Source organism: Genypterus blacodes, unplaced genomic scaffold (assembly GCF_046128005.1).
Source record: "Genypterus blacodes isolate CSIRO-AG114 ecotype Tasmania unplaced genomic scaffold, CSIRO-AGI_Gbla_v1 ptg000011l_1, whole genome shotgun sequence".
Taxonomy (NCBI): Eukaryota; Metazoa; Chordata; class Actinopteri; order Ophidiiformes; family Ophidiidae; genus Genypterus; species Genypterus blacodes.
This window is the reverse complement of record NW_027466825.1, coordinates 1850404-1875858: the sequence shown is the minus strand read 5'-3', so window position 1 is coordinate 1875858 and position 25455 is coordinate 1850404. Positions and strand designations below refer to the sequence as shown.

Genomic DNA, 25455 nt, shown 5'->3' with positions numbered 1-25455 from the left:
ACTGCTGGTTCTGTGTCCAAAACAAAAAAAACCCCAGCAGCAGTGTAACTGGATCCAGGCCTGGTCCATCTGTGGCCTCTGGCTGCACAGAACTGCAGCAGATTCAGGGAGAAGAGGTGTCTGCCCCAGACCTGGTTCAGATTCAATCATTTGAAATACCTTATCGGCGACCACCACACAGTTTGGGTTTAAAAGATTTTACTTACTGTTTCAATAATGTAGATGGGAAGAAAGAGGCATGGACTAACTTTTCCAGGGATAAGGTCATAATGTTTTGCATTTGGATGTGTTCCATATTGGGAGAGTGGGAGCATGTACAAAAAAAAAAGAGTAAAAAGAAGAGGCCCTCAAATTGAGCCCTGGTGAACACCAACAGTGATAATAGCTGATTTAGAAGTGCATATTCTCTTTATATAGAAAATGTCAGTATTGTTGGCTGAAATTTGAATTGAATGGTGTGTCGGTGTTGTGTGTGTGTTTTATTCACCTCATCTACTGAAATATGAAACTGAAAACAGACAGAAAAACAATCTCATTCCACTTTATTGATATGATCATCATTATAAATATCATTACCATTATCATTGTTATTTACTAAATTATTCCACTTCATTTTTGATTTGTGTAAAAAACAAACACTGAGCACCATCTGAGTCATAGTTCATAAATAGGATTGCTTGTTTTTGTGTTCCAAAATCACATTGACCCCATTGATCTAATTCATCACACATGAATGTAAACTGGGATTCATTTCCACCATTGTCATGTTACGCCTCTGTCCAGCAGGACTCCAAATGACAATGTATAACAGCAAAAAATGTCATTATAACTTTACTAGGAGAACAATAATAACAATAACCATACTTATAATAACAACAACGCATTTCCATAACAATGATAATTCAAAACAGAATGATTGCACCTTATTGTTGGAAACTGTACCGCTTACTCGCCCACTGAACAAGCAGCTCTGTTTATACTAATAATCTTTATTTAAAGTACTGGAATGTTTGCCATTTATGAGGAGAAAATGTCTCTTTTATTTCCCCATCTGACTGCTTACACTGAAACAAGGGTTTTGCATTTTGGGGGGAACGACCTGGAAGATTGACAGGAAATAGTCGCAAATATGCATGAAGTTAAACATTGTTAGACAATTTTGCATAATCCCCGGTCAAACAAAGTCAATCAACCTACAACAACACTTTGCATAAGGGGTGTGCTATTATATTTGGCTCCGTGAAATTAGGCAATAAGACAGGTAATAGTGCCTAGACCTTAAATACTCACGTCATCTATATCCACTAAGTACCTGTTAGATGTAAGGCCAGGTAGCAAAAAAAACGTTATCGGTACCAGTTGAAATGTGCCAAAAACACTCATAGTCATTTGGTACAAATGGTTAAAAACCTAAGGAGTCGATCGCATCAGCATCAAACTATGGATTTGTACAAAGAGTAAATGTGTCATGTACTTTTGTGTACTTAAAAAGCTAACTAGAGTTGAATCTGACTTCAGTACCTTTTCCGAAATAGATGGAATTAGTGCTGAGGTCCTGTTATTGGTATTGATACTGGTCTCTAAAGGTGTTTGACCCAGCCTTTGTTGGAGAGGGTGAGAATCCTGTTAGTGGTAGCAAAGAGCAAAAATGACAGAGAGATTTGCATGGTTGAACCGCCAAGCTAATGTCACTCCGAACAAAACAATGGTTTGGACAGTAAACTGACATGCTTCAGAGCAAAAAGCTCCTAATGCAAAAAGGAATTTCAGAGTTAAAGCCATACTGAAACACGAAATTCAAACTAAAAGTGAAAATACGAATCAGACAGCAGTTCAGTTGGAGTCGTCCAGTTAGAGGAGAGGGAGGAGGGACATTTTTTGTACCTGGGACGTGAGAGAGGACAGGCGGGAGGGAATTTGCAGATGAAGATGAGTCTCTTTGCATATTTCTGTTCTCAAACTCTGAACACAGAACTGTACATGTCAAAAGTTAACATACAATTACACATTTTCCTGATTCAGCCTCTATAGGGCCTTTCTCTTGCATTCTTTTGTGGCACATACAAACCAGCCAAACGTTTACTCATCGTCCCCCATTTCTTCTGTCTTCATACTGGCATCAACGCAATCTTTACACCAGTGCCTATCTCCTCCTCCTCCTCCTCTTCAGTCTCCATCTCCATCCAGCCCCCGATCTCTCTCTCTTTCTCTTTCTCTTTCTGTCCCTCTGTGGCAGTCTGTCAATCGCTTGTCTCTCTGATTACACTTTGTCCAGCAGAGATCTCTGGCAGTAGAGGAGGCGTCGAGGTGTGCCGTACTTCCTAAAGAACAAAAGAGCTCCCAGAGTGATCACGACCAGCACCAAAAGGAGGAGAGGTATCACCACGGCAGCCGGACCCGCTCCGCCCTCTGATTCGTCCACCTCGATGATGATCACTTCCTCTTCCCGGCCCTTCTTGGGCTCCTCGCCTTCACAGCCCATCCAGTCGCTGAGCACAGATTTAGGGTAACCAGACTCCACTTTCATGTACTGGTTATTAAACTTCCAGTACTTGTTGGCTTTATAGAAGTAAGTGTAAGCTGAGGAAAATGAGAGGCAGACAGAGAGAGATGGTTAAGCTACTTTTGCGAAAACGCACACCTGCACATTATCGAACATGTTGAGAAAAACATAATGCATGGTTTTGTTCAGCATGAATTAAGAGTTAATTGATGAAAGAAAAACAATGTAAATGTAGAAAGGGAAGCCAACACAGGCATCTCCTTGTCCACCTACAAAAAACTCAACTAAGATAGAAGATAAGATAAGATCGAACTTTATTCATTCCGAGAGAGAGAGTCTTCCACAGTGCAGAAAGCCAAATGAGCAATTTAATGGGAGGGAAACTTACATCCGTCTTCGCTCATGATGGCAGCCTTAATGTTGTCCGGCGCTCCGCTCCATGTGCTGATGGGCTTGGGGTAACCAGTGTCCACTGTACGTGTCTGCTCATTGAAGCGGTAGTATCTGCACAGGTCAGAAGGAAGGAAGGAGTCATTTCCCGAAAAAAATTTGAGTGTTTTGCAAAAAGGTTCAGTATCTTCTCAGGAAAGATTGTTGGGATAAAGGATGAGTCAGAAACTGAAAACCAGGACGCTGCTTTGACAAGAAATTGACTGATAAGCAGCTGACAGGTTGTAACAGGCCAGTGTAGCTGTAGAAGCACAAACAATGTTCAGAAGGAGATTAAATCTGAGCATGTTGTAGCAGGAACACAAGCATTCACTTTTCTTTTACATCACATCAACCAGCTGCGAGCTTTACATACACTGGGGTTTCCAGTATTTGATAGGAGTACTTTCCCAGATAAAAATGACTTACTTTGTGCCTCTGAAGAAGTATGTTTGGCCAGTTGGTGTGTAGAAGAGAGCAGCATCCATCTTGTCTTTGGGTAGCCCGGTGCCAAGGTCTTTCAGGCTCTTTGGCGAGTCCTTCTCCATGGTGGACTCCGTGAAAAGCCAGTACTTATCACCTAGAGATGGAAGACAAAAAGCAGGAGAAAGGAGAGCGTGAAGGTGAGAAAGAAACAGATCAGAGTGAATGAGAGCTCAAAGAATCGTCTTTAATAGTAAACACCTGAAATGGATCTTTTGGCTCATCGCAAATCTGGTTTCAATCTAATGTCAAATTCAACCCACCTTTAAAGAAGACAAATTTCCCATCATCCCTCTCATAAGCAGCGTTGATGCCTGAAGGCAGGCCCCTCCAGAAGTGACTAATGGCCATGGGGTATCCTGCCAGCACTTTGTTGTTACGTACGCGCCAAAACCACTTATCCTGAAAACAAAAAAGTGAAATTAGAGACAAAATATACCTTTTTTTCTGCAGATGACGGTAGAAAATGCCCTCAGAGTGTAGCTGTACATGTCCAAAGTAATCAACAATATTTAAAATGTTAATTTGCCAGATGTACCTTAAACACAAACATTTCCCCTCTGAGGGTGGCGATGGTATCAAAGTGTCCCTCACAGATGTCTGGGCCGTGCGTAGGCTTGTCAGGAATTACGGCCTTGGTGGGTCGAGGAGGAGGTGGCGGTGCCCCAGACTTTGTTCCTGCGAGAAAGATTGGTCGATAGAAATCAAAAGTTCCAACACCCCTCATTGAAATGAGGCTTCCATGAGCAACATCACCACAAATGATTGTTCACTAAGCACGAGAGGAACCAACCGTAGATCGTCTGGATTCCTCTGCGGTCATCGTCGGGCAGCTGGAAGTTTTCTGTGTCAAACCACTGGTAGAAAGGGGCCATGATGGCAGAGGGGTTGTTGGAGTGCTCAAGACCCAAGGCATGACCCAACTCATGGACGGCCACCAGGAAAACATCATTACCTTGAGAGAGCGAGAGACAGAAAATGAAATATATTTACATAGGCACAGAGAGATGGAAACTGCAAAGCAACAAAACAGATGTTGATGAAAGAGGAGTAAAAATAGCCTACAGAGCAAAGTCTAGACACATCCTTGATTAGGTCAGTTACAAGCTTCTGCACAACAAACTAAAAACACTGTCATACACATTTAAGGTGTCTTACCCCCTTGATCAACATTCCCAGTGGTCCAAGGTTCGGCGAGGTCGAAGTGTGTGTCTCCGCCGATGCCGTGGCCAGGGAAGTAAGCATGAGCCAGGAAGCCACCCTCTCCATCAAACGGCGTGCTGTCGCCGTGGAAACCCTCGGAAAATGACAGCATGATGTCTGCAAACTTGTCGACCTTGTCCCTGATGTGGCTGTAGGGGATCTCCCTGAAGGTGAGGGGGATCGCGGTCTCCCAGACCTTGAAAGCTCTCCGGATGGCTTCAAATGTGGCCCGCTCACCGATCTTAGGGGTGTAGTTCTGTATGCTGTGGTGGACAAAGGATGTAGAAAGGTCTGTCATACATCACATTCGTTCATAAAAAAGTTCTAGTGCAATGTGGCTGTCTTCTCACCTGAAGGTCACCTCAGCTTTGTCCCACTTCAGTCCCTGCACGGCATATCTCTTCCTTCTCAGGTTGGTTTTCAGTGCCGGGCCAAACTTGTCTGGGACACCGCAGCGTGGCCGACTCATGGCCCTGGAATCATCAAAACAATATGTAAAGGTATGTAAGGAACTATGACTTCCTGACATAACAAAGTACTATCTTAAAACATCTTTATCTTGATGATGAAGGAATTCTCTCTATCCAGCATCAAACAGGACTCACTGTATTGTGTTGGCGTCTATGGATCCGGTCACACTCAAACCGTAAAACCTCTGCATGGCTGATATCGCCGTGGCAATGGATTTGGGCGAACGGATAGCCTGAGCTCGGCCATCACCTGGGGGCAAGTAACCATACTGCTGCAGCCAAGCCTGAGAGAGAGAGAGAGAGAGAGAGAGAGAGAGAGAGAGAGAGAGAGAGCGAGAGACAGAGACAGAGACAAGAAAGAGAGAAGTATGACAACGAGGGACAAAGGATCATTTGTTTCACTGTTGGGCTTCAGGCCAAAACAGGACGTTACTAATGATTATATGACACAAAGTGATGGCAGATCATTTATAGAGCTAAACACAGTTTGCAGACTTTAAGAGATGACACAAGGCTGCAGGGAAGCCATGACAGTGCCTGAAGGAATTTCATCCACATCTGCTGAAAGACCATGATTATCCTAAAATCAGCCCACTAGATCAACTAACTGACCATGAATAATGAGGAACAACACATCAATCCAAACTTACATGAACTGATTCTGATTCCTTCACTACATGCGTCAGAAAGAAAGGAAAGATTGTTGCTATTTAGTTCTAAATATGTACAATGAACAGATACAAAGACTACGTTTTGTATACCAAACAGTGAACACAACTGAATCACATACATGTGTAATTGTACACACAACAGCAGCTTCTGGGTAGGGAGTTAGAGTAAGTATCGAAAATACAAATTGTGTTCACAGGGGGATAGTTTGAGTATCTTGTGATAAAGAATTTTCATTACTTCCCCTATTCCATCTGTAGTCCAGAGTGTGTCCACAGTGCAACAGGCCAGAAACAACAAAGAAACCAACTGAAAAGTTCTTAGTTAATGGTTTACCTCACTGTGAGTCAACAAAGAGAGGGGATTGCCCCTGAACATGTGGCCGTATGGATACTGACGGTCTGCTTTCAGTGCTTGTTTGGACCTGCTTACCTGCATTCACAAGTATAACACAGACTGCACTGTGGACAAAGGAGACTAAGAGTGTGTGTGTGTGTGTGTGTGTGTGTGTGTGTGTTTGTTTGAGTGTGTTTTATCACATACATCCGGGGGAATGTAGTATTTGACAGTTTCTGCCGAGCTGACTTAAACCAAATACAAGCTGTCCTCCACACACACACACACACACACACACACACACACACACACACACACACACACACACACACACACACACACACACACACACTTGAAGTTTATTTTCTTCATGTAGCAGCTCTTAAAAGCTAAAACCAAAATCGCTGCATGCTTCTGATTTATCCTGAACTTTGTTGTGGAGTCGTAACAAAAGATGAGAGGAACTGAAAGCCAAGTAAAACACAATTTCAAAAACACTGATGTCATTGGAGTCACAATGACCCCAGAACTGTGTCTAGCCCAATCACAGCCAAAGATAACTCGTGGTCTTGCTGGAAAAATCCACATTTTCAGCAACATTTGACTTCCTTAAAACAAGTTTTTGATGTCTTTCTGCGTCTCTGTCTTTCTCTCTGGACAGCTTGAGCTCCAGTCTGCTGTCCTCATGTCAACCGAAACCACCAGTATTTATCTTAACACGCCAAAGGCCAAACTATTCTTTCCACTGTCTGGCATTGGTGGTCTCAGACTGGTGGTCTGACACAGCATAGAAAACTATACATTATGTTGAAGAACTCTACAAGTCCTGAAGTGGAATCACATGTGGTGGTTTTCAGATCATATAACATGTCTGTGTGTAACATGTTACTTAAAAAAGGATCAGAGTTATAAATTGCGCGTGGGAAAAAAGAAAGTATCAATAAATGAAGCTTTTAAAGGAAGCTTGTTGTACACACAGCACCATTGTGCACACAGAGTGAAAACAAGCTGTTTTTAGGTACTGTGCTCCCTTTAAACCTTCCCCTCACCCCCAAAAAGCCCACCCTGCTCTGATTGCTCCCCAGTGTCATACTCTGCGTCTGTGTCACCCATCAGATAAATGTACGTGTTGTACATGTTATTATCAAGTTGCACAAAATGGAAATACTCGAGTTAATGTACTTTCTGCAAACATGCCTAAATCCCATGGCCTTGTTGCAGTCGTGGAGGATTCAAAGTGCTGAATCCTGTATTTCCACATGTGTGTATCTGTGTGCTGAACAGAAATTAAGCAAGTGTAATTACCCAGAATCCCTCTTTCAGCATTATCTAAACCTCAGATTCCTGTTTCGCCCCGTTCTTCTTACTCTTGCACCAAAGTGAGGTAGGGAAACAGCAGGGGGGAGGGGGGGAAATGGAAATGCAGTACCTGGACAGGAATACCTGGGCCTTACTGTACGCTGCCCGGGTACACACAGACGCTGCACTCATAGAGAGGTGAGAGAGAACAAGGGTTACTTATGACGACCTGCAGAGAGGCAACTTATCCCTGCCTACAGCCCTCACACTCACTAACAATTTCTCGAGATTATTTATTCCTCTACTTTATTTAATTCGTCCCCTGACTCTCTCTGTATCCATCTCTCTCTCTCTCTCTCTCTCTCTCTCTCTCTCTCTCTCCCTCTCCCTCTCCCTCTCTCTCTCTCTCCTGACTGCTCCTAGTGTGTCCCGTGGCTCCAGTGTGGTGACGCGTCTGGTTCTATAAAAACACTCTCCGCTCCACTGGATGAAAAGTTTCCCTCCCCACGCCGTCAAGACCTCTGCCTCTCTCCGTCCCCCCACCTCCACCACCGCCACCTCCGGTCGGGACGCCAGATATCCCATCATGCATCTCTCTCCCCCCCTGGAACTCCCAGCAGCCACCATCAAAGGTTCTATTTATTGCGACTTGTACATGGCCGGTGTTGTCAGCCTTGGACTGGCCAGGTAGCTTGCGACAGAGCCATGTGTGGTCAAAGGGCTGGCTGCCGTTTTAGTAAACCCGTGGCGAGGTCTGTGCAGTGTGTGGAGTGACGTGTGGGCTAAATGTATAATGCACAGAAGCAGAGACACAACCAGCATGATGTAAATGTGGCGGAGGAGGTCATTTTGGTAAAGTTGTGTAATACTGTATATACATGCATTCCGTGCCCCTAATGTGACCTTTCTCTCCTCTGTGGCTCAGGGACAGATATGATTGGTCACTTCAGCAATTAATTGATCATACATTTAATTACCAATCGATCATTATCAATTATTTATCCAGCAGAAATCACTGGTTACAGCCTCTCACTGGATTTGCTGCTTTTTGTTGTTTCACAGCATTGTTAGTTGAATACCTTTAGGTGTGCCGACATGTTGTAGTGCAAAAAACACAATTTGTGTCACCTCCATAATCAAATAACTAATTGTCAAAACAAAACAGCCACATCAATCAATAGTTTCATGATTTGTTGCAGCATTAGAAGAAAACACTCAAAGTACCCATAAACAGCAGCAGTTCCACACACTGTCCATGTGTATGCTGCCCTCAAAACAACATACATGACTCACTGCAATCTTCATTCCCTGGTTGCAAACAAACAAAACTTTTACGGCACCTTTAATCATAAAAATGACACTGTGGCGTGTTTCACAACATTAGAATTACTCCATCCAGGAAAAATGTGACTGTGATGTTGGGCAGCGTGTGTCTCATGTCTCGACGTCACGTCAACCATTGCATCAAGACATGTGGGTGCCACCTCACATTCTCATGACACTGAGCAGTACACACACACACACACACACACACATGAGCGGTGTCTTGTTTCCTGTTAAGATCTATAATAAAAGCCAAACACAAGTTCCTTAAACGATTATAGACAAAATGAAAAAGTCCCCTTCATGATTGTATCTATTGTTATAAAAAGCAAAGGATGATAATATTTCCATAGGAAGTGAAGCTGTTACTGTATTTACTGAGTAAAGCTTTTTTCTATGAGTTTTGTCCGTTCTTGGAAACTCAGTGTGAATGATGGAAGAGGACAGTTAGGAGGAGGCAGAGAAAGAAAGATGAAGATGATCTAAAGCGCAGAGTGGCACAAGTTAATGCGAGGTAAAGACATTAGAAGGCAGAGCGGTAAAAGAAAAGAAGTAGGCTACGGCTGAACTTAAATCTGGGAGAGGGACTGAGTCAGTTGTTCCTCTCGCCCTGTGCCAACGGAAAAAACAGAGAATTCTGCTCACGAGTGGCTGAATCTCACATTACCTACATTTCTTGGCGGCTCTGACCCAGTTAACACCCACGGTTGTGCAGATGCTATCCAAGACCAAGACTAATGAAAATGCAAATCTAGGTCAGAATTCTTGTTGTTACACTCACTGATATCCCAGTGGAGGCCCTTTCTCTCTCTTTTATCTCCACTATTGTGCAAAGGTGGACCATTGTTCTGGATCTCTGGAGCATACATCAGCTCATTCCCTCCCTTGAAGTCCACCGGTTTCCCATTAAGGCTGATCTTGCTGATTACTTTGACATTTCTGAAGTGACAACCGCTGCTTGTCAGATCAGCGCGCACCAGAGCCTCAGCAAGGCTTCTCTTTGATGCTGCATCAACCCTGACTCCAGTCAAGATACAGGGAATTGGCCCCATATGTGTTTGAACCAAATCTATAACCCTCTGCTGGGATCTGGAGACATGTGGCTCCATATGGCAGCTGTTATCATCTTACTGGAAAAACCTCAGCCAGAGACGGTGAGATCCTGTTTTTGGAGCTACCTGTTTTCCTTGCTGACCACTTCCTTGCCTTACTATGTCCAACTAGGCCTTTTATGTAAACGAGGAAAGGTTAGACAGGGCAGAAACAGAATCAAAACAGATGCTGGGCAGTGCAAAGATGTAAATGTTGTGATTTTGTCCCCCTCTCCATTTCACCAGGAGTGGTTTCATTTCTCTGGTAGAGCTTCTCTGCTCACTCAGCCTGGATTAAGTGGGTTTATCCTGTCAGACTTAAGTCACAGAGGGATGATCAGAAGTTGAACAAGAATGAAAGAACCACCAAATTCCTCAGTTTGGTTTCTCTGTCTGACTTCTGCTTTCTCAGAAATAACCCCTGGATCTTGATGTGCGTGGCTTCCACCACGTTGATTACTCTTTTGTGCCTACTTTTCTCTTCTCCGTCTCCTTGCCTTTTGTTCCAGTTTAGTCTACTCTCTCCACTCACAGACCAGTCTTTCATTTGATCATAGGTTTCGTATACAAATCTCAGGTGATGTAATCCAGAGCCCGTAATTAACGTTGATCCTCCTTCTTCGCCTGGACTGACGACTCTGTCTGACGCGCCACAGCACCGTTTACTGCGGATAAAACTGTGTACACAGTGTCGAAAACACTGACGAGACGTTGGCTTCTCCCCCTATCTCTCACAGATCTGCTTATTGCACATCAGCCGATGACTGTGTGGGTTATCATTAGAGCTCTAAATGGACAGACTGCTGTAATGATGCTGTAGATATGATCCTGCTCAGCCAGCTGCTAAACATGTCACTGCTGTAAACACTTTTCACTTTGTTTACAGACGTTCATGTGCTCTCCCCCAGGGTCCGGCTGCCTGTGGCCTCTTAAACCGTCTGACTCTCTCTCTCTCTTTCTCTCTCTCTCTCTCTCTGAGTGATCAACCATGTCTGCCTTGACTCACACGCCAGCTACTTGTGGTCAGTGACTAAGGTCCTCCTCCGTGCCTTCATGCATCCTGTCCAGCCAGAGGAACTTTGCATTTATGTATGTGTGCAATTTAGCAGCACTGACGTTTAGGTAACCCTGGAATTTTTTTTTGTTGCTAATGGACTTTTTGCTCAGTGATCCTATTTCCTCTGACATTTCCTGTGGCTCTTGCCTATTTGTGGTGCGTCCTGTTTCTGACTTCTATCTGCAGTTCACCGTTGATGCAGTCAGGTCTGGACGATGGCATTGGCCCACTCCTTTCCTTTCCCCACCCCCACCCCACTGGAAGCCTACTTGTTGCCTACTTGATTGGGTTTCCTATATCACATTTGAGGGATTTTGAGGAGTTGTCAATCAGCTTCAGAAAATTCCTCTACTGCTCATCTATCTTGTCCCCATCCTCTGGAAACCTGAGGGACATTGATGTCTGTTTTGATGACATGTCTATTGTGTACTTCTTGTGATATAAGAAGCTTTTACTGTGTCTGAAAGATATGATGAGGGACCCCAAAAGCCCTATCCTCCCTCAGGTCCAAAGACTGAGGCCGGCCCTGGATACGCCTAAATGCTTTATAAGCTGTACATTCACCAACAAACCATCCTCACTTGCCTGTTGCCTGTTTTGAACACTGCTTATTACTGATAGCACCAACATAGTGAACCGTTACGTTTAGGGAAGATTGGAGCGCATGTAGAGAGGGCAGAGACCGGAGGTGCCAAGTGTGTGTTTGTACCTAATCATTTTCAGAGCTGTGGAGGCCCTGATGACAAAATATGTTGTTTGGCTGAGGACTAGATTGCAGTTTACTGTCTCCAGGCCTGAGTTTCACAGCCTGACGCCTGTAGGCCAGTCTCCCAGACTTCATGTCCAGTTTGTTTGTAATGCAGACCAGCTTGCAGGCCTGCTGCCGGTGCAGTCTTCACAGACAGATGAAAACCATTAACTCCCCCTCCCATGGAACCCCACCACCACTACTCCCATTTTCTTCAAAACAAAGCAAGCTCAGCTGAGTTTGAGTCTTTTGATGCCTCTCCCTTTTCCGTCTCAGCCCACAGAGTTTAGACTCATGACATTTTTCCTCTCTGGCTGCCGTTTCATCTCATCTTACAGTTTCTAGTCAGATTGACATTTTTTCTGTACATGCTTCAGATAAACAAAAGGTTTAGGGCAGATCGGGAAAAGCGAGAGAAAGAGAGAGAGTCCACATGTAAGGAACGACTCGAACAATCCATCCACTGTAGCTGCAAGATGAGAAAATGTGGCTAAAAAGCAACAAATCACATAGGAATATGATTGTGCAACCATGAGGTCACCATTACCACTACATCTACCAAAGACTTCCAAGACTATACTTAAGTCACATACATCTACAGTTGATCCACACTGATTGTATAGATATATCTGGCAACAAAAACAAGGGAAAACAAGATTTTTAAAAGTAAAATAAACGTTGTTGACACATTATAGTTCAGATGTCACACTGCATATACAAATTCCTGTATATGTACTTTTCCCATCCCCATGGCACTTACCTCAGCTTGAAGTACATCTGCAGACACGGAGGTAAAGCCACAGCAGAGAGCACAGGCCAGGGTGAGGAGCTGGGGCAGCATTCTTCTATCTGCTCACTAAAAAAACCCCAAAACTCAGAAAGCGTCTCTGTACAGACGTCCCGCCGCCTTTACGCGATAACAGCAATCGATCAAAGTCAAACCCAAACCAATCGATCCGATGCTATTCCGTTATGTGCGTATAATGTGCCGCAAAAAAAAAAAAAGTTTCGTCAAGTCTCCGCATGGACACTTTCTGCGCACCGGGCAGCTTTGCGCACAAAAGCCAAAGGAACTCCGCGTAGGGAGACAGAGTTGTGTGTAAGTAGACGGCTCAATACAAAAATCATCTGGTAACGATGTGACAAACACGATCAACTGTTAGGACTTCATAGTTTGGCTGCGTTGGTTAGATGCGTGCAGCGTGTGTGGACGTGGAGAGAGAGAGCGAGAAAGAGAGAGAGAGAGAGAGATCCTCCTCCTCTTCCTCATGTGCAGTGCAGACGTATGTATGATTTTCATGACAGACTGACAGACATTTATCAACGTATTATTGGTAGCAGAGACCATCGAGAGCCTTTAACTTAAGCAATGTTTATTTGTTTTTAAGAAATAGAATCCATCTGCCTTTAAATATAAGATAAGATAAGCCTTACATATTCAACACACACTCCCAGCTGTTCTGGCAAACCCAACTGGAACCCAACTTTCTTCCAGCTCTTCCAACTGGCTGGATTTCTCTGGTTCTCCTGTCTCTAGGTCATCTTCTCATTTTTACCACCACCAGGTTTTCCTTGTTTTCCATCGTCCCTGTTCACCTTTTGTTTCTCATGTTGCTTTCCCAGCCGGCCCAGTGGCTGATTCATACTTTTTTTTCCATTCTCATTTTCATTGTCATTCATCTTCTCATGCGTGAGACATTTCATTTAGTTTAAATGATTCCCACACTCAGATTATTGTGGGCCATTGTTGAACATGTAGCAGATATTGTACATGTACTCAATTAGCACTGATGGGAGTATGTTTGGATACTTTGTAATATATTTGACCCCTAAGAGTCTTTACTTTTACCCAAGATTATTGCTTGCAAGTCTATTTGAAGTATTTTTGGATTGTCATAAGTACTTGTTCTGACTGTATAGCACATGAGAATCTTGCACCACTGTTTTCCGCACAGTTTTTGCAGTTTAATTTGTGTTTTTCCGATTCCAAATCCAGCCAGAGTAAGCTATTGCCGAATTAATTGCGGTGTATATCCACATTACAAAGGATGTAGTGGTTATTAACAATTACGGGGTAGGGATTATTATGTTAGCAGGCGGGGCCCATTTACCAGAACGTGCACAGAGCCTGACAGAGCCACAGGTCAGCTCTGAAAGCAGCAGATGGGATTTCATCTGCTAAGTAAGTCAGTCAAGGTCAATTAGTTATCATTACCCTCTATTTCAGAAAGCTACATTGATCGCTTCAACTTTTGAAAGTAACTGCAGAAAGAAAGATGTATTGCAGTATTAACTAACCATGCTTAAATTGAACGATTAACCTCTCCACCCAAACATGTTTACAATATGAGCAATATAAAAGGTTTCAAATATAAACAGCTGGACAGCAATATGAAGAGTTATGATGATTAAAATAGAAGTAAACAATAACAAACAATGTATAAACATATGTGTCTGTAGCATGTAAATATGCCATAATACAAAGAATATCTCAAGGGCTGCGTGTATTCTTTCAATGGGCCCTGCAGCTTTGTGAATCACTTCAAACTGATGATTTAGTTACGATCCATCTAAAATATCGACTAATACTGACACCTTGTGTTCACAGATAGAGAAGTACACTTTCAATTTGACTCTTGAGATTAGATTGATCACTCCACATTCATATCTAATTTGACAACATGCTGATAGTTCATATTAGTTTATATATTTATATGTAGGGTCATATTAATAAAAACTGGAGTTTGTTCTTTGTAGGCAGAAAATATGATTCAGTCTCACAAGCCCCGCCCCCCGCTTGCCAATCAGCTAAAGAATACGGAAGTAGCGCAGAACTTGTCAACAAGACGGGCCGACGGACATGGTAACGCTTTTGTCATTTAAACGTGTTTTATATAGCTTTCTTGGTTCGGTTCGTGTGCCTTGTCAGTTCTTCGTGCCCTGAACCATTTCGTGTTACGCTCGAAAACAGTTTGACGTCGCAGAAAACGCGTCTCGGCGGAGAGAGAGAGAAGTGAGGATGTTAGCGTTAAGCTAACGAGTTAGCTCGTCAAAGCTTCAGTGGATAGAAGGCGAGCCAGCTGCTGCGTTCTTCCTCCTCAAAACGAAACTGTCGGATTGGGACGATCTCTGCCTCATCGGTGCGGGAGTCGAGATATAATCGCACCGATCGAGACCCTAAACGCCACACGTATAGGACAAACAATAGACAAGCCGTTAAACAATGTGATTGTCGAGGTTCCTGTCGGAAATGCTGGTGGACCCGACGTCATTGTCAGAAACACAAGTGAAGGAAATAGCTGTGTGAGTAATCACTGTGTTCCTGATCAAAATGGGCTCAACCTAGACAGCAGAGTTGCTGTTTGTGCTGTTCTTCCGTGATAACTCACTAGATTTGATGGTGTTTTCGTTGGGAAACAAATGTCAGGTTTGTAACCGTGTGGCCTTGGCTGTGAAGCATTTTCTATGATCCTCTCCTCTTTCTCTTTGCAGGTGAAGTCTTCCTGAACATGGCGTCTCTCTGACAAACATTTTTACCCTTTTATGTCTTCTGAAGATTCAAGTATTTCATGAGCGTTTTAGATAAGAAGCATCACCACCATGACAGTCTCTTACAACCTATGTACCCTCCTAGTTTTCTGCGTAACAGGTGAGGGAGTTCTCAGCCAGTCAATGTATCTGTGTTTGTTTGGCCGTTGATCTTAATCTTTATTCCAAAATGTGACGTGCACATGACTGATTTATCTTCTGTCTCTTGCAGCGTACAGTCATTTTGCCCTCTCTGCTGGTAAGGAAACACGCCAGTCAGCACTGTCTCATGTAACATACAAACATTACGTCAAAGTCACATTCTTGTTACATGCTTTATGTCTAAGACACTACATGTCATCATGTCATTGACAGTAGACGTGAGCCTGTGTGCATTGGCCTTTTCAGAGTTTCTTCCGAGTACAACGCAAAATAACACTTTCAGTCGTAAAGTTAGGCTTTATCTTGTTGTGCGTTGATTTCCAGCTCGCTGTGGTCATTCCCTTCAAGTCTTGGATAGCAGCTGGGGAGAGATCAGGAGTTCAGCTTACCACAGCTGGTCCTACCGCTTCGGCGCTACATATGACTGCTGGATCATAAAGGGTTTAGAAGAGGAGTCTATCATTCTGAGGTAGTGATACCAAATACAATTACAACACTAACTGACTAATTGTGGGGTGGTGGATTTCCTTGTCTTCATCTTAACCTTTGTTGCTCTTCTTAGCTTTTCCCAGTTCTCAGCGAGGTGTAAGAAGGAATGGGTCTCTATCAAATCATCAGCTGGAGGTGAGCCCCTCATCCTTTGTGGCTCTAAGCTGCCACAGCCCATGGAGTTTACAGGGGGAAACATTACAGTGACGCACCACTTTCTCCCCCATCTGTTCCCCGTATCCTCGTTTCGACTCGAATATGCCAGAGGTTTGTAGGCTGTTTCTGTTTGTAGTCGTATCAGCATGACGATCTCAAACATTTCTCTACATTATTGCAGTGACAATTTCTTGTCAAATCATAACTGTAATGTCTGATTTTTCCTCTCCTGCTCCCTTCTGTTTCTGCTCATTCAGACAGTGGTGATTGCCCAGTGACATCCTTTGAGTGCCTGGGCGGGCGCTGCCTTCCTTTCTCTTGGCGCTGTAACGGCCAAGTGGAATGTATCGGCGAAGGCGTCGGCCTCGGCACAGACGAGCAGGGCTGCGATGGAGATGTGGGCACCCCAGAATCTCCCAGAGACCCTGGATATAGCAACACACAGGCCCAAGATGCCAAAAAGAGCGCAGACGCAGAGAGAAACAATGACAGGGACTCTGAGAGTCAGGATCGGTCCACAGAGCAGGACAGTGAGTCTGATTTGTGGTCACTGGTGAAGGAGAGGGAGGAAGAGGAGGTGCCGTTGGATTGGCAGCAGCCTCACAGGGACCTTGTTGTGACACCCACCCCCATTGAGTGGCCCTGCGGAGGGCTGCTCCAGACCTTCTATGGGACGTTCTCCCCTCCACCCATCCGGGGCCCCCCACTTAACTGTGTGTGGACTCTAGACCCTCAGGACTCCAGGCCGCTGAGGCTGGACCTGCAGCAGCTGGTGCTGGGGCACAGGGACACACTGACTGTCCACAACAGACAACAAGGCACCGGCGATATCATTAAAATTGTGAGTTGTTGGAGTGATTGACAGCATTTATCTGTACAGGAGAGAGAGACTAGAATCTGTGTGTATATTTCTCTGTTACTTAGCGCTGAACCTGCTCTTGGTAACATGCTGTCCTCTTGATCAACCTGCCTTGACAGATCACCAGCGCCTCCAACTACAATTCAGTCCAGGTTGAATCCCACACCGGCCTCCTCTCGCTGACCTACCAGACACTTCGCGGCTCAGAGGGGAGGGGCTTCAACGCCACGTTCCGAGTCGGGAGCTACTGCCCTCCGTGGGAGCACCGGTGCGGCGGGGCGGCAGGCGGTTGTTTCACCCAGGAGCAGATCTGCGACGGGAAGTGGGACTGTCCCGAGACGGGGAAGGACGAGGAGGGTTGCAGGGGCTGCAGCCCCAAGCAGTTTGCCTGCGGGGGGGCGGGGCAGAGGGCGGTGGCCCCCAGTCACTTTGCTGGCAGGCCAGTGTGTTACCCAGTCACTGAGAGATGCAACTACCAGCTCTACTGTGCTGACGGCAGCGACGAGAGGGACTGCACCATTTGCCAGCCTGGGACCTTCCATTGCGACAGTGACAGGTGAGTGCAGGCCTGGACTGGTTACCTGTGTGCATCAGGGATACCCATTCTGACAGTATTCCCGTTTTGTGTCACATTCCTGGAAATATCTGGTTTATCTCTCTGAACAGAGGTTTGTCGTCTCTCCTTACAGGTGTGTGTTTGAGAGCTGGCAGTGTGACGGCCAGGTGGACTGCAAGGACGGGACAGATGAGCTCAACTGCACCGTCATATTGCCCCGCAAGGTCATCACCGCGGCAACAGTAGGCAGCCTGGTCTGTGGGCTGCTGCTGGTCATCGCCATGGGCTGCACCTGTAAGCTGTACTCGCTGAGGACCAGGGAGTACAGGTGAACATCTCTCCTCTCACTCAACATATTACTCACTGCTTCCAGAACAATCAACCAGCCTCTCAGTTCGTCTCACACGTTGTTTATGCAGCTTCTATAGTATTATATGGTGAGGTAAGGCGTTAAACCGAAGTATTGACTGTACAGGTCTAATAATTTGATCTTTATTTTGGCAGCATGTTTGCACCAATCAGCCGACAGGAAGCGGAGCTGATCCAGCAGCAGGCTCCTCCCTCCTACGGTCAGCTGATAGCGCAGGGAATCATCCCTCCGGTCGAGGACTTTCCCACCGAAAACCCCAATGAGGTGAGAGCGGCGCAGGTTTCCCTTCACCCCCTTTCTTGTGTAGCTCACTTCAGTGCAGACTGGTGGGATCAGCCACATAGCTGCCTTGCTCCTCCTCTCAGGTCAGGCAGGAGGATTAAACACAGGACGCTGTGTGTGGCAGGTTACTGCTCCTCTAAGCTTGGATCAGCGTCACCACAATACTGAGTTTAGTCAATGAGAGCTAGAGTGGCTGTAGAGCTTAGGAAGGAATTGTTCTCTGTGTTCTGTTCTTCATCTCCCCCTCTTCCACCCTCAGACCTCCTCTCTCTCGCTGAGGGGAATCCTCCAGCTCCTCCGCCAGGACGCCGCCAACTCGCCGCGCCGCAGACGCCGGCCCCGGTTCATCCGCAGGGCGGTCCGCCGCATGAGGCGTTGGGGCCTGATCCCCCGGCCCCCCTCCAGGCCCACCCAGCAGTCGGGCTCCGGTCAGCAGCAGCCGGACGCCGCCCCCGCCAGTCGGGAACCCGCCCAGTCCACTTCCACAGGCTCGGCGGTGGAGGCGGTCAACCAGCCGGTGCCTCAGAAATTGGGCTTGTTGGTTCAGTCGGAGCAGCAACAGCAGGAGGCCGCACCTCCTTCTCCCCTGCCGCCTCCCGTAGCCTCCCCTCCTCCGCCGCCGTACGCACCCCCGACCCCGGACCCGTCCACGCCCCCCGTGGCCGTCCCGCCCCGCAGCCCCTCTTTGGCCTCAATCTTTCACACGCTGGGCCTGAGCATCTCTCTCTTCAGAGCCTCGCCCTCCTCTTCCTCCACCAATTCCATGCCCCTGTCTGCCTCCCCTTCTTTCTCTTCCTCCTCATCGACCTCCGATGACGAGGTGCTGCTTATCCCTCTGTCCGAAGACGCCACTTCAGAGGACGACGTGCCCATGCTCACCTGAATGAACACCTGCTATGACCTCTGCACCCTCACAGTATCCCCCACCCAAACTCCCACCCCTCCTGTCAAGGGGTTCTCTTGTCTTTCCATTTTTGTTTGAACTCGAGCACAGGAGCCGCCCCCCGTCCCCACGGTGACACTCTCGCTCACTGTGCAGGTCTGGTGCCTTTGACATTGATTTGCGTTGGACTTGTTGACTTACAGAATCAAGTATTTGACCATTTAATTTTTAAGAAAGTATACAATTGAGCAAGTAGCGGCATGGTTGCTGGTGTGTGTGTGTGTGTGTGTGTAGGCGTGTCTTGGATGTGCACTTAATTATGCTAGGCTGTACTTTCAATGTAAACTTTGCACAGAATATTCTTCCCTATCCTGATACTAAGACTAGGCTAGTGTCAAATTGAATGATTAGATTTTTTAGGTAAAGTCGAGGAAATTATTGTGTGTGTGTGTGTGTGTGTGAGTGCGTTGGTAAAAGACAGTGGAGTGTGTTTGTAGACGTGGATTGTCTCCGCATACTTCTGCCACTAAGCGTCCAGTCTAATGTTATTCCACCGATTGAATCTAGTAGAACCTGATCTCCCCTATTTAAGTGCCTTTTGACGAAGAGATTGAACGTAACCCTGCGATGCACAGTACACACTGAAACACACGGAGGCATGTGTTTGCTCACACCCCGGCACGCACAGAAACACATCAATGGCTTTATTAGAACGCCCGTGTAATGCATGTCTATGCTGCAAGCTGGCAATAACCCCCCCCCCTTGTTTTAGTGTATGTGCTGTCCTCACGGCGCGTAAGAGTGTGTGTGTGTTGTGGATGCACGTGGGCGCCCTTCCCGAGTGGATGTACCTGATGGAGGCCTCAAAATCAAACGTGTCAAAAGATAATCTCTTTGGTGTGTGTGTGTGTGTGTGTGTGTGCGTGTGTGTGTGTGTGTGTGTGTGTGTGTGTGTGTGTGTGTGTGTGTGTGTGTGTGTGTGTGTGTGTGTGTGTGTGTGTGTGTGTGTGTGTGTGTGTGTGTGTGTGTGTGTGTGTGTGTGTGTGTGTGTGTGTGTGTGTGTGTGTGTGTGTGTGTGTGTGAGAAGGGGGCCCATATTCACAAAATAACCTCAACTTGAATCTTAAACCCCTGAGGGGAAACGATTGCATTCTGTCACATTTTGACGCCACAGATTTGTGATGTGCCATTTGTATTATCCTGTATTTTATGTTGTTTTTATTTCAGCTAGTACTTCTTGTTTTGTTTTCTCTTTTTCTTTCTCTGAAGTTGTTTGCTTTGTTGAATGTACCAGGATCGACGCGGAGTAGCAGATAGTTTTAAATTGACGACATAATGAGGTTAATAAGAGTAATTTTATGATTTACGAGGGTCAAATTCACTGTATATAAGTAAAATGTGGCTGAGATTAAACAATTTGCACTTTTAGCTGTTGTGGTTTGTGTGTGGGGGTGAGACTGGGTGAGAGTGGGGGAGACAGGCAGGACACCTCGGGGGGGTGGGGGCAGGGGTCTTTGCATTGTGCATTGTATTCTGGGAGAACCTTCACACCTTCTCCTGAGGACGCATCCAGAGAAGTTTGGCCTCTCTGCAGGTTTAGAAGGCAAATGAGCGGTAACGTCGGTGAGCGTAGAGGTATAACCTGAGCTTACCGGACGGACGAGGACGGATTGACAAAGACGAGGACATCTGAGAATGCGTCTGCACACACGGTAAAACCAGTTTGACCTAATTGTCTTCATCTTTTCTACTGAAATCTGAAATATGTTTGGCTCCCCAGAATGTCACACTGAAATCCTTTTAGATTTTGCCGGTACTGTAGTTTTTAAAATCAGTCCTTTTAATTCTTCTGCTGTTGATTTAAGACATTTTACATGTTACACTTGTCTTACAACCTTCATTTATTTGTGTAATTCAGTGTAATTCCATTCATTCCTGTAACTACACCGACTGTGTTGTATTATTTTGTGCATTTCTTCTTTCTGAAATTGATTTTGAAATTGGAAAGTCAATCATTTTGCATCTATCAATGTTACAAATCAATATCATCTTCTCCCATGGGGCATTAAATGTCCTGGAAAAGCTTCTTCTTTCCTGGATCAGACTGTAATTTGGGGGAATTCGTCCCAATGTTCCACCTTTGTCCCTGCTGTGACCCTTAAATAGGTTCCTACTGTAATTATGGCTTTACCTCCACCCCCGAGATTCTGGGCGGCGATGATGATGATGGTGTTGGTGGTTGAGCTCTCAGTGGCCCTGCAAAAGTGCGTCTTTGATGAGGTCCAGGCCCGGGTCAGGGTGGTTACAGCTGCACCCGTCCACCCGGAGAGCCCACCCAGCGAGACCAGACCCGGCACTCTCTCTCAGCTGCAAACCAGACATCCAGGCCAGAGGGCATCACCTCAGCGTGCCCTGTTCCTGAAGAAGATGAAGAGGAGTGAGCAGACGGCCGCCAATCCTGCGTCACCACAGCCAATCAGGATACGGGTTTGGGTTCCGAGGGAGAGTCTGGGTCTGTCGGAAGCTGAGAAAGCGAGACTGAGGCCTGCAGTGGAAGAAGCTGTTGGAGCGGTGTCGTCTTTACTGTCAGGTGACATAGTGCTGTTTGCGAGTCACACACACACACACACACACACACACACACACACACACACACACACACACACACACACACACACACACACACTTGAGGAGGCTAATGTGTATGAACTATTGACCTTTAACAGTAAACAGGGTGCACGGTCCTTTGCTGCTCAGCCGAGACATCAACAAATACTGCAAGTTCCTCTGGAAGAATTCCAGCGTTGTCAACTACAACAGGTGTGTGTTTGCGTTTACAGTATGTGTGTGTGCAACTACAGCCCCTCAAACACACTTATATTGCCACATTTTGATCTCCAAAGACTTCACATTCAAACTGTTGATCAGTTCTATTCTTTCAGTTTGATGATCATTTTCCAAGTTATTTCATTGATTTCCACAAATCCTGAAATGTGCAACAAACCACAGAGGAGCCTTTACGTGAAAGTTCCCACAATTGAACAAGCAGCGTAAATATACCCAAAGAAGTACACATGATTTCCACTCAGGTGCGGCAGAGCCAACAACAACTACAGAACAGAGACGTGCCTGGATGTGACGGTGAGCATCGGTCTGAATTTGATTATTAGGCAAAGTAAATACGATCACACAGCACTTCCTTCAGGATTCCTGCTGAGGTGACACAGAAGCCATTTATTCCATTCATAAAGGAACTCCCTCACTGTCTTTCCCAGATCCCAGATGATCACCTGGGTGGATGCGTCGCGTATCCAGAAGCGAATTCACCTCGCCGGACCGTGCTCCGACCTGAAGGAGCTGGACTGCCTGACGCTGACTTCCTGCTTTACCTTCATGTATGGAGCACAGACAAGTGTCGAGCAGAGGTGACGACTCACAGGGAGCGCTGGGATCATTTATAATTATGATTACTTATGTCACTTGTTTCACATCCTCCTCCTCCCCTTCCTCCTCTTTGCTCGCCCAGCCTAACGTGTTAGCCTACGCAGTCCACTGCCAGACAGACGCCCATGGGCGACCTCTGGCTGGGGTGGTGGTCATCTGCAGGGAGAGGCTGACAGCAGCCACATACAGCCACCAGGCTACGGTGCAGGTACCATTAATAAAGACAAAGAGGGTTATGTAACAAATATGATCTGTAGCTCAGGAGGATTCATTTACAATCAATGCCTGAAAGAGAAGGATCAATCGCAGGACGTGTGTGTGTGTGTGCTCGTCTGCTTTTCAGACTGTGATCCATGAGCTGTTTCATGCACTTGGTTTCTCTAAAGCTCTCTTCAGCACCTGGAGTGACTGTTCCTCCTCTTCTCCTCAAGGTTTTCAAACTGATTTAATAGTTTCATGTCCCAATATGGAGTGTTCCTTCATGAAATGTTTCCTTAAATGTGTCCTCCCGTCATTCCTCAGGCACGGGCTGTTCTCCTCTGGGTGCAGTGACTCATGTTGATGGCTCGGGCCAGATGAGGATCTTCACCCAATCTGTGGTGTCGGCCCTGCAGAGGCACCTCGCATCCTCTGACCCTGAGCTAGGGGGGCCACTAGAGAACCTGGTACCAGACAACACGCATTTTAATTAGGTTGTGAAACAATAGGAGACAAACGCCCTTTAGAAAGTCTTTTAAAAGCCCTTTATTATCCCATAATCTATGCATATATCCCTTTAATATATTTTCAGTGTCCCTTAAAGCATTAATTTACAAGTTAAGTCATTATCGAAACAATATACACTACAACTTGCACACTCCACTTTACTACACATTTATGACACTTAACACTTTGTATACCGTCTCAGGGTGTGTCTCCGGGCAGCGTGTCCTCGCACTGGGAGTCCCGGGTCCTGCAGGGCTCCATCATGGGGGCGGTACTGGGGGATTGGACCACAGTTCGTGTCGACCCGGTCACCCTTGCGGCTCTACGGGACACAGGCTGGTACACAGTGAACCTGAGCCGAGCACAGAGCCTGGTGTGGGGAGACGGTAAGGGAGCGTCCAATATACATTCTTCATCCTCCTTGTGTTCATCCTCGCCCTCATCATCCTTATTGTCTTCATCCTCAACCTGATCCTCTTCCTCATCACCCTCATGCGTCATCCTCCTTATTCTCTTACACAAATCAAAAACAACACCTTTGCATAACATACGTTCAATGATGAATATTTGTCTTTTGTAGGTGAAGGAGAATCATTCGGCTCTCTGTCACATTGCCGTGACAACTCTTCATCCTTTTTCTGCTCCGGCAGGTATGCTATCTACTGTAAACTCTATGTTTAAAGATTTAAATGTTAAAGTTAGATGTGGTTTGTGATTTTCCCATTCAGTGGACTTGGGTGTCATTATCTTCACCTCCACAAGGGGGAGTGCAAGACTGACCAATACCTTGAAGGCTGCCATGTATACAAACCCCTCAAAAATGGAGTAAGTCTCAAAATCTACTTTAAAATTGTCTTCACCAAATCAAATTATCCATATTAAAGGAATCATTTTACATTTCACACATTTTCTTTCTATATGTCCCAAGTGATATACATTTTCTACTCTTTCTCTACCTCCAGCATTCACTTGTGTCCTTTTTCTTGCCACTACACACAGTGCTTCATTGACTCATGTTCTGTTTTGGTCTCTCAGAGTGAGTGCTGGAAGGAGGCGAATCACAAAGGTTCATCTGAAGCAGACCAGAGCGGGGAGATCTTTGGATTCGAAAGCCGATGTTTCTTCTCCAACCTCACCAAAGAAGTGTGTGTGTGTGGGTGTGGGTGGGTGGGTGGTATGAACCTATGACCTGTGTTTCTCTAATCCCTCCCACACTCGCCTCTCTCAGTTTCTGTCAACCGGCAGCTCTGTGGTGGGCTGCTGTTATAGACACAGATGTACTGGACTCAATCGCTATCAGATCCTGGTTTCTGGCTCTGATTGGATAGATTGTCCAGCAGGAGGCATCATTCAGGTACTATTTGATTTTACAGGTTCATAGTATATCAACTTGGTTCTGATTGGTCGTTTACTTGTATAAGCATCTCTACTGTCTTATCATACTCAGATCCAAGGATACCAGGGTTTAGTATTCTGCCCTGACAGGAGGTTGTGTCTGTACCCTGATGTTGCTCCTCCTTCAGACAATCTTAACACATTTCCAGCCTCAACCACCAATCCGATCTCTTCTACAAGGTAAGGCAAGTGTACAGACACCTCCTGCTCCTTTGTGTCCTTACAAAAATGAACAGCAACGACTAACAAAACAACTTGCTAAGTCACGGACTCCACATTTGACTTTATTACTTTTTACAGTTATTCCCATCAAACTTTCACTCCAGCCGCGGGTCTGACCTGGTCATCCCTCCCTCTAGCTGATGTCCCCAGGGCCCCAGCACAGGTCGGTGTGGTCCCAGCACTTGGTGTCACTGCTGTTGGGTGTATCGCAGCTGCAGTCGTGATATCTTACAGGAAGTACAGACTCAGCAGGATCAGGGTCCACACCGCACCAGAGGTGTAGCAAAAGTACCCCAAACCACAGAAGCAGTTCTGGTACTGAAATATTGAATTATATTGTATATTGATATATATTTTGTTGCACTACTACCTTTCAGAGGGAAATATGTTTGTTGTACTCCTCTACATTTATCTGTTGGCTGTAGTTACTACTTCCATATGTCCCAAGGACAAGGACATCCGCCAAACAGACAATTGTCCCTAAAAGCAACATTAAATTTGATTCATCTTGTAAGATTTGTACTTTTGATAATTCTTAACGTGTCAAAGCCAATACTTCTTTACTCTTAAGTAAAAATGTTGAATGCAAGGCTTTTTAAAAATAGAAGAGAAAAAATGAGGGAGCCAGATTTTACAGAGCTAAATGACCTGTTGAGCGTAGAATAGAAATGTATTCAAACAAATAGCATATTTGACTCATCTTGACATCAGGTAATAAAGGATCTTAGTTTCAGATAAACAGCTGTTATGATCAACACTCTGTTAAGGGGGGAAAAGAGCTTGCAGACTGAGC

General features: G+C 45.6%; 3 protein-coding genes across 4 annotated transcripts; 2 read left to right on the top strand and 1 right to left on the bottom strand.

Moving 5' to 3' along the window:
• Positions 1-525: 525 nt before the first annotated feature.
• Positions 526-12850, bottom strand: mmp14a (matrix metallopeptidase 14a (membrane-inserted)). The gene is made up of 10 exons (XM_076160805.1): positions 12372-12850; positions 5224-5372; positions 4969-5091; positions 4574-4881; positions 4209-4370; positions 3954-4093; positions 3679-3817; positions 3362-3512; positions 2892-3007; positions 526-2580 (listed from the first exon to the last, which is right to left on the bottom strand). The coding sequence occupies exons 1-10, from the start codon at positions 12450-12452 to the stop codon at positions 2261-2263; spliced, it is 1689 nt and encodes a 562-aa protein (XP_076016920.1). The 5' UTR covers positions 12453-12850; the 3' UTR covers positions 526-2260.
• A 1530-nt stretch (positions 12851-14380) lies between these two features.
• On the top strand, positions 14381-20324 carry lrp10 (low density lipoprotein receptor-related protein 10). 2 transcript variants are annotated; one of them, XM_076160421.1, is made up of 10 exons: positions 14381-14474; positions 15104-15260; positions 15372-15398; positions 15626-15770; positions 15864-16057; positions 16204-16787; positions 16925-17361; positions 17495-17689; positions 17866-17995; positions 18273-20324. In XM_076160421.1, exons 2-10 carry the CDS (start codon positions 15212-15214, stop codon positions 18894-18896), a joined length of 2385 nt encoding a protein of 794 aa, XP_076016536.1. In that variant the 5' UTR covers positions 14381-14474; positions 15104-15211; the 3' UTR covers positions 18897-20324. The 2 variants fall into 2 exon arrangements, with proteins under 2 accessions (XP_076016536.1, XP_076016541.1); XM_076160426.1 differs by lacking the exon at positions 14381-14474 and adding an exon at positions 14481-14914.
• Positions 20325-20400: 76 nt separating this feature from the next.
• cirop (ciliated left-right organizer metallopeptidase) lies at positions 20401-25419 on the top strand. Its single transcript, XM_076160442.1, has 15 exons — positions 20401-20608; positions 21063-21486; positions 21623-21716; positions 21986-22037; positions 22172-22321; positions 22423-22548; positions 22684-22771; positions 22863-23005; positions 23248-23431; positions 23626-23695; positions 23774-23870; positions 24081-24188; positions 24274-24399; positions 24493-24620; positions 24741-25419. Exons 2-15 carry the CDS (start codon positions 21078-21080, stop codon positions 24943-24945), a joined length of 1980 nt encoding a protein of 659 aa, XP_076016557.1. The 5' UTR covers positions 20401-20608; positions 21063-21077; the 3' UTR covers positions 24946-25419.
• Positions 25420-25455: the final 36 nt, after the last annotated feature.

Excerpts from the sequence above, each read along its gene's own strand:
- mmp14a (XM_076160805.1), bottom strand. The coding sequence starts at position 12,452 with ATGCTGCCCCAGCTCCTCACCCTGGCCTGTGCTCTCTGCTGTGGCTTT. Across the intron at positions 5,092-5,223 it reads ATAGACGCCAACACAATACA|GGCCATGAGTCGGCCACGCT; the intron begins GTGAGTCCTGTT and ends TGATGATTCCAG. Across the intron at positions 4,882-4,968 it reads AAAGCTGAGGTGACCTTCAG|CATACAGAACTACACCCCTA; the intron begins GTGAGAAGACAG and ends TGTCCACCACAG.
- lrp10 (XM_076160421.1), top strand. The coding sequence starts at position 15,212 with ATGACAGTCTCTTACAACCTATGTACCCTCCTAGTTTTCTGCGTAACA. Across the intron at positions 15,399-15,625 it reads TCATTTTGCCCTCTCTGCTG|CTCGCTGTGGTCATTCCCTT; the intron begins GTAAGGAAACAC and ends GTTGATTTCCAG. Across the intron at positions 17,690-17,865 it reads CTGAGGACCAGGGAGTACAG|CATGTTTGCACCAATCAGCC; the intron begins GTGAACATCTCT and ends TTATTTTGGCAG.
- cirop (XM_076160442.1), top strand. The coding sequence starts at position 21,078 with ATGGCTTTACCTCCACCCCCGAGATTCTGGGCGGCGATGATGATGATG. Across the intron at positions 22,772-22,862 it reads TTCCTCCTCTTCTCCTCAAG|GCACGGGCTGTTCTCCTCTG; the intron begins GTTTTCAAACTG and ends GTCATTCCTCAG. Across the intron at positions 23,871-24,080 it reads ACAAACCCCTCAAAAATGGA|AGTGAGTGCTGGAAGGAGGC; the intron begins GTAAGTCTCAAA and ends TTGGTCTCTCAG.